This window comes from Puma concolor, chromosome B3 (genome assembly GCF_028749965.1).
Source record: "Puma concolor isolate L17-30 chromosome B3, mPumCon1.1.hap2, whole genome shotgun sequence".
NCBI classification, from domain to species: domain Eukaryota; kingdom Metazoa; phylum Chordata; class Mammalia; order Carnivora; family Felidae; genus Puma; species Puma concolor.
This window is the reverse complement of record NC_141672.1, coordinates 65359254-65366345: the sequence shown is the minus strand read 5'-3', so window position 1 is coordinate 65366345 and position 7092 is coordinate 65359254. Positions and strand designations below refer to the sequence as shown.

Sequence of the window (7092 nt, the reverse complement as noted above, 5' to 3'; positions counted from 1 at the left end):
AAAAAATCAGTGCATTAAAAATTGATTTCATTTATAGTTTATCAGTTTATAGGACCTTTGTCTGAAGGAAATAAGCAAGGCCTAAGGGGTCAGATCTTCTGGCAAGTCAAAATATTGACTAAAATGAAAGATACAAGACATACTATTGGAATGACAGGATATTCCTTCAGAATCTTGTCACTAGCATCCTCATGACATTAGCAACCATGGAAAAAAGTTACAATTTTATAGAATATAAAATTCCTAGTAGATGACGTTCTTTCTTTTCTCCTACTGATGTATTTCACCAAAAGTGTTGAAGGATGCATCCTGTCCTATCTGAAGTTATTCTTTTTTTTAAATTTTTTTTTTAACGTTTATTTATTTTTGAGACAGAGAGAGACAGAGCATGAATGGGGGAGGGGCAGAGAGAGAGGGAGACACAGAATCTGAAACAGGCTCCAGGTTCTGAGCCATCAGCCCAGAGCCCGACGCGGGGCTCGAACTCACGGACCGTGAGATCGTGACCTGAGTCAAACTCGGACGCTTAACCGACTGAGCCACCCAGGAGCCCCTGAAGTTATTCTTATGTTACTCCCATAGTTCCAGGCTATTAAAGGGCAGAATTCTTCTTTGTTCAATTTTCAGATTCAGAGTGTTCAACGACCTATTCCAACAGGTAAACAAATATAGAATGACACTATGACCAAAGCTTTCTAAAACTCTTAGCCTCGATTTATAGGTCAACGAGAGAAAGGTATGCACAAAAAAACTCTAGCGAGCCCTTTCTGCCAAAAGTGGAGGAAATGAATCAAACCATTAAGACACTAAAGTAGGAGACCAAGTTTATTCAACAAGTATTTACTGAGCCCTTAATGTGCCAGGCACTATTTTAGGTTCTGGGAATACATTCCATTGATTAAAAACATACAAAAATCCCTGTCTTCATTGTGCTTACACTCTAGAGAAAAGATATAAGACAGTAAACATAATAAATAAGTAAATTACATAGTAAGTTAGAAGATGATAAGTACTATGAAAAAAAAATAGAGCAGTTGTGAGAATGAAGACAAGCCTTATGTGGAAATTTTCCAAAACCAGAAACGGAAAAAAAAAAAATAAGCTTCTTTCTTGGAAAGTGTATATATCTGTAAATGACAAAAGAAGATATTTCTGGCTCTTTAACGTTCAAGAGATTTGCAAGCAAGAAACGAAAGGGATTTTAAAATATGAAAATGGAATTGAAAACCAGGAAGAGTAACTTTCGTAAAATAGGTGCACAATACAGGGTTCTTGAGACGGTGGAATCTATGGCTCTACTGTAGTGGAATCTTCCACATTTCTAGCAAATTCCATGATTCTGGACATACTGCCAACCACAGTGGATCTGAGGAGTCAATTCTGTTGAAGAAAGGCTACTAGGAACAGAAAATGTGGACAAACTCAAATAGCTTTTCAGGATTTTTTTGTTTTATTTCCATTTCAATTTTAAAATACAATGCCCCGTTTTTTGTTATTTTCTCATTCTGTTAAAGAAGAAGGGTGAGCTCATTAAAAAGGAAAACTGAAACATGGGAAGGCCTACATTTCTAACACCATTGCCATTCCCAAATTGTTCAAGATGCATACTTGAGGATTATTGTGTATTGGCAGATGCACGTCTTTTGATACCGTTTTTAGAGGCTGTGGTCTCCGAACTACCTTCCAGGTAGGTTCTTTTCCCCTTTGATTTAAATTCAAAATCCACTTCAACAAAGTAACCCGAACAATTTATGCCTGGTTTTTGCCTCTGGGGAATTAGGTCCTCCAAGTAAGAAGTGAAAATAAAAAATAAATGGTGTATCATCTTTGATCAGAAAGTCCTAATGTCAGAAAAATGGGGCAGAGGCAGAAAAGTCCAGGTTGCAGGACCAGGAAAAAAAGAATGTCCACCCACAGGATACTTACAAATTGATGACTATGACAGCAGCCCTTTCTAGAGGTAATAATGTCATTAGATTGTGATAATTCTCCAGAAACCCCAAAAGCCCTGGATTAAGAACATCTGGAAATTGTTCCGATGACACAAATTTCTGCTTCCTGCTGTTAAGGCTTCAATGATGCCTCTCTGTGGCATCTGTCACCGTTGCTTTTTCTTGGCAAACCTCCTCCTTTCAAATCAGGAAGTGTACATAAAGTGCAAGTAAGATTCACTCCCTTGCCCATGCTTCCATGATCTTGTTTTGATAGCTAGTATTACCAAATCTATCAGTTAAACCGCTGGCCAGCTAGGTCGTCTGCAGGCATTTCTGGCGTTAGCAAATGAGTTCATCTTGCAAGGAGAGTGTCTGAAGGTGGATGCCATCTCGGCAAGAAAACACAAAGTACCATACGTCAGACAGGGATGTGAATGATGCAAGCAGGAGGGGGATTTCTTGTCACTGAGTCACCGAAGAGGCCTTCTTTGGATCTCAACTCTTAAAGAGAATTCGGGAACCATTACTAAAATGAATGAGGCCAGTGGATTTCAGAGCACAGTCAGTCTTCGGTGAGGGCAGATTCAGTTTTCCCTGCGTTGGGGACAGGAAAGAAAATAAAGAGGGGAAGGAGCCAAATCTGATGAGTTTAATGTCCCAAGTGTCATCAAAATAGCTTCCAGTGAAAACTTCCCATCTTATAATACAAAGTTGAACACAGTGCCCCATGACAGCACTTAGCAAAATGTGTTTTCTTTGGTTTTTGATAGAACTACAGTCCAAATGGGTCATGGGTTAGGCAATGTTACATATATCTTTATTTTAATCTTAGATTAGCTTGTCTTGATTAATATGCCAATGACCACTGTGACTCTTCAAGAGAGGAATATAGTATGTAATACATTTAAGGGGCCAGAAATTTATCTTTCAAAAACCAACTTGGCCAGACTAGCAGGATGTACGACAGATTTTGCGAAATGCTGGCCTACAACTGGAGGCAGGACAGGAATGGTGCTAAGTCACATTCGGTTTCTATTACATGAGCCCAGTGTCTGTAGACAGAGTCACAGTCCCACACCAATAGAATAAATCAACCATTCTAACTGGCCTCCACAGGATCCCCTATGAAATGTGCTAAGATCAGGGGCCAAATTGAATGTTATGTTTGATGGGTGAACATTAACGAAAAAAGTTAACTATTTCCCATGTATTATAACCTGTCACACAATCAGTGGACATTCACGGGGGATGAATGCCCTTTGCGTTTTTTCTGATTTTTTCCAGCAGAGCCCAGGCCAGGGGTTCAGGATTAAGCCCATCAAGATGTCATTACATCTGAAGCTAAGCCAAGGCTGAGACAGAACAGAGTACAGCTGACCCTTGAACAATATGGGTTCAAGGTTTGTTGAACCCATACACAGATTTGTTTCAACAAATACAGCACCGTACTGTAAATGCATTTTCTCTTCCTTAGGATTTTTCTTTGCTTTTTTTTTTAATTTAATTTTTAAATTTATTTTTGAGAGAGAGAGAGACAGAGCACAAGCAGGGGAGGGGCAGAGAGAGAGGGAAACACAGAATCCGAAGCAGCCTCTAGGCTGGGAGCTGTCAACACAGAGCCCGACATGGGGCTCAAACTCACGAAGGGTGAGCTCATGACCTGAACTGAAGTCAGAGGCTCAACGGACTGAGCCACCCGGCGTCCCCCTTAGGATTTTTCTTAATGGCATTTTCTTTCCCCTAGCTTTTCCTTTGTTGTAAGAATACAGCACATAAATACATAAAGCATACAAAATATGTGTTGACTTCATGTTTAATGCTTCCTGTCAACAGTAGGCAATTAGTAGCTAAGTTCTGGAGAGTCAAAAGTTATATGCAGATTTTCAACTGCAGGGGGCTCGGCACCCCTAACACCCGCCCCCACCCCCACCCCCACCCCCGCCCCGTTGTTCAAGGGTCAACTGTATATTAGAATATATACAAAAAATCTTAAATAAAAGTCAAAGACTGACTTGATGAAAAGTCACAGAAAATTTTCGCACACGTACTGGTTAAATTCCTGAATTTCTTTTTGGCTTCTGCCCTTTCTTCAGCATCAAAGTACCATACAGTCATAGCGTATCTGTGAAAGATAAGCAGATATAATAAGAAAAGAAGCTTAAAAACACTACCAAAAAATTAAAATGCTATGAATCTCACATCAGAGTCCTTTATAAAGCCAGCATTTAAAGTTGTCCCTATTATTAGAAGTCCATCCCAATTTTAATTTAAAATAAACTTCTCTGGTTTCAATTCTATTTAAATGTAATAAAGCACGTGAGGAATTCCAAGTATGCACCAGGCATTATCCTGAGCAATGGGAATTCAAATGATCATGAGAATACATCTGCCCCTTTCTCAAGGAGCGCAGGCTTTCACAGGGGAGGCAGGCCACTTCACAAATAATGTATCGGGTCAAGATGATCTACACAGAAAAGGACTAGAAGGGTGTCATTCTGCTAAAGACTGGGAGACCCAAGATGTTGGAGACAGCGCAAAGAGGAGGTGACAGTTGAGTAAACCTTTGAAGAGCAATTTATTTAAATGACAGAACACTTAAAGCTCTTGGCTGGCTTTCTCTAGTTTTGGATACTAAGGCAAAGATACAAGGGAATAATGATGCCCTCAAGCTTTCTACTGTGTTCCCATTAATTTGCTTTATCCCATCTATGGGTTAGACTGTAACAGGAGTCATTTCATTCACGAGTTTTCAAAAAGTTTCACTTTATAATTACTGTTAGCTACTGGAATTTCTAGAATAGCATTCGAAATTTTTTCAGGTGCTTCCCATCAACGTCTAATGTGTCTCCTGTGACTTTGGTCATCTAGGGATTGGGGAATGACGAGGGAATTCTGGCAGAAATGACAGGGTCCAATTATCATACCCCATTAAACAAGCCACAAGCAGGCTCTGGTGGTAGAATTAGTTACCTGCTCACCTAGGGCACATTCCAATTTGACATTTAATATGCAACTCTGTGTGAGGCTCAGATCGGTGATTTCTGGAGGGGAACAGCTATAAATCTTAAATACTTTACACATGTGATTCTAATTTAATTAGGCTTGTTAGGGTTCAGTCATTACCCTACCCAAGTTCTCTCCCCCTGCCCCCAACTGCGACTCCCCGTGCAAACTGCACCCCCACAGCACTCCAGCTGCACCTGGTTAACAGCTCTGGCCACAAGACAAAGGTAATAAGAGGCAGAATCCGAAGTTAGGGTTATGTCAAGAGTTTTTAGATTAATACTAAACAATACAAGTTTATTTACTTATTTATTTATTTTAGAATTTTTTTTTCCATGTTTGTTTTGAAAGAGAAAAGAGAGCACAAGCCGGGGAGGGGCAGAGACAGGAGAACAGAGGATCTGAAGCAGGCTCTGTGCTGACAGCAGAGAGCCCAAGGCGGGGTGCGAACCTGCAAACCGTGAGACCTGAGCCTAAGTCAGACGCTTAACCGACCGAGCCACCCAGGCGCCCCCTAAATGATACAAGTTCAGTTATTCAGTTACTCTGAAAATCTCAATGCTTGATCTAAAGATGGGGCTTTTAAAAATCCAATTATTGGGACAGGATGGGTATAGTGGGCCCACACCAATTTTCAGCAAAGGAAAGGGTAAAAAGGAAAAGAAGTAGGAACAAATTCCTCTTTCTTCTTCAAGGTTCCTTCCCTGTTTGCGATTGGCAACGTGTAAATTCACCCCGAGTTAACCATGAGAATTTCTGATATGGGATAGCCAGCATTCTCCAGGGACAGTTCAATGTTAAATTTGTTTAAGGTAGAAGTGGCAAAGAAAGAAGAGAAAAGCACTGTGGGAAATCTGGAATCCACAACGCTCACCTAATGGAAAACAATTTGTTGACAGTTCAAATTGGCATTAGGTTTTGTAAAGAACCTAAGGAATCTAGTTTCCCCTTTAACTGTTATTGCCTCCAAAGAGGTATGCTGTCAGCTTTGGGGTGTGCTTGGTCCCTCAAATGCACAGGACACAAGTTTAGGGAATTCTGTGGGAACCGAGTTGTACAAAAAGCTTCTAAGGAGGAATCATGGCCTTGGCTGTTACCTGGTCGCATAGGAAGGCTGGACTTCATGTGGGTTCCTGCGGTCTGACCAGAAGAACAAGAGTCTGTCAAAAATGGGCTCCACATCCGCTATGAATGATTTCCCTTCTGGAAATATCCGCAGGATCCCACCGTGTAGCTGAAGGCCACAAAGGAGATGGATTATTTCCTAGCCTCACACATAATTAACTAACAATGGTATTTCAGCCACATCTAGAAACAATGCCATCTTCCAACCTCCACTCCCGGTGTATATTACTCCCCAGATTCTCTTCAACCTTACATCATGTACTAAATTTTACTTCAGACTTATCTGGTCATACCTCTTGCACCACCTCATACCAAATGAAGCCTTCCTACCCCCATCACAAAATCCACGGATACAAAGTGGGAGTGCGGTTAGGTCCAATCACACAAAATTGCCAACATTTGACAGGTTTTGACCTACAAAAACCCACCAGGAATTTCATACGGTTCAACTTAATATTACGAACTTCCTAGGAGAGTCATCACACAGAACATCTCATTCAGTTAGAATTTATAGTTTTCGGGGCGCCTGGGTGGCTCAGTCGGTTGAGCTCCGACTTCGGCTCAGGTCATGATCTCACGGTCTGTGAGTTCGAGCCCCACGTCCGGCTCTGTGCTGACAGCTCGGAGCCTGGAGCCTGCTTCGGATTCTGTGTCTCCCTCTCTCTCTGCCCCTCCCCCACTCACGCTCTGTCTCTCTCTGTCAAAAATAAATAAACATTAAAAAAAATTAAAAAAAAAAAAGAATTTATAGTTTTCTTTTGAAATCCTCCAACTCCTAGGTGATCTCAGCAGTTGGAACTTCCATGCTCTTTTTTCTGAACTCAGACCGCCTCATCTGCACCTTGTATTAAATGTATCGCTCTCTTCCTCGGACTACTTTTTAAAAATACAGGGGCGCCTGGGTGGCGCGGTCGGTTAAGCGTCCGACTTCAGCCAGGTCACGATCTCGCGGTCCGTGAGTTCGAGCCCCGCGTCAGGCTCTGGGCTGATGGCTCAGAGCCTGGAGCCTGTTTCCGATTCTGTGTCTCCC

At 41.5% G+C, this 7092-nt stretch overlaps 1 protein-coding gene across 1 annotated transcript in view; it reads right to left on the bottom strand.

Moving 5' to 3' along the window:
* Nucleotides 1-812: 812 nt before the first annotated feature.
* The window catches only part of EGLN3 (egl-9 family hypoxia inducible factor 3), a 30060-nt gene continuing 23780 nt past the window's right edge, over nt 813-7092 (bottom strand). Inside the window, exons 3-5 of the mRNA XM_025919953.2 lie at nt 6035-6171; nt 3983-4056; nt 813-2528 (exon numbers count right to left, since the gene is read on the bottom strand). Of these exons, the coding sequence (XP_025775738.1) occupies nt 2497-2528; nt 3983-4056; nt 6035-6171 (243 nt within the window). The 3' untranslated portion in view covers nt 813-2496. The remainder of the gene's footprint in view (nt 2529-3982; nt 4057-6034; nt 6172-7092) is intronic.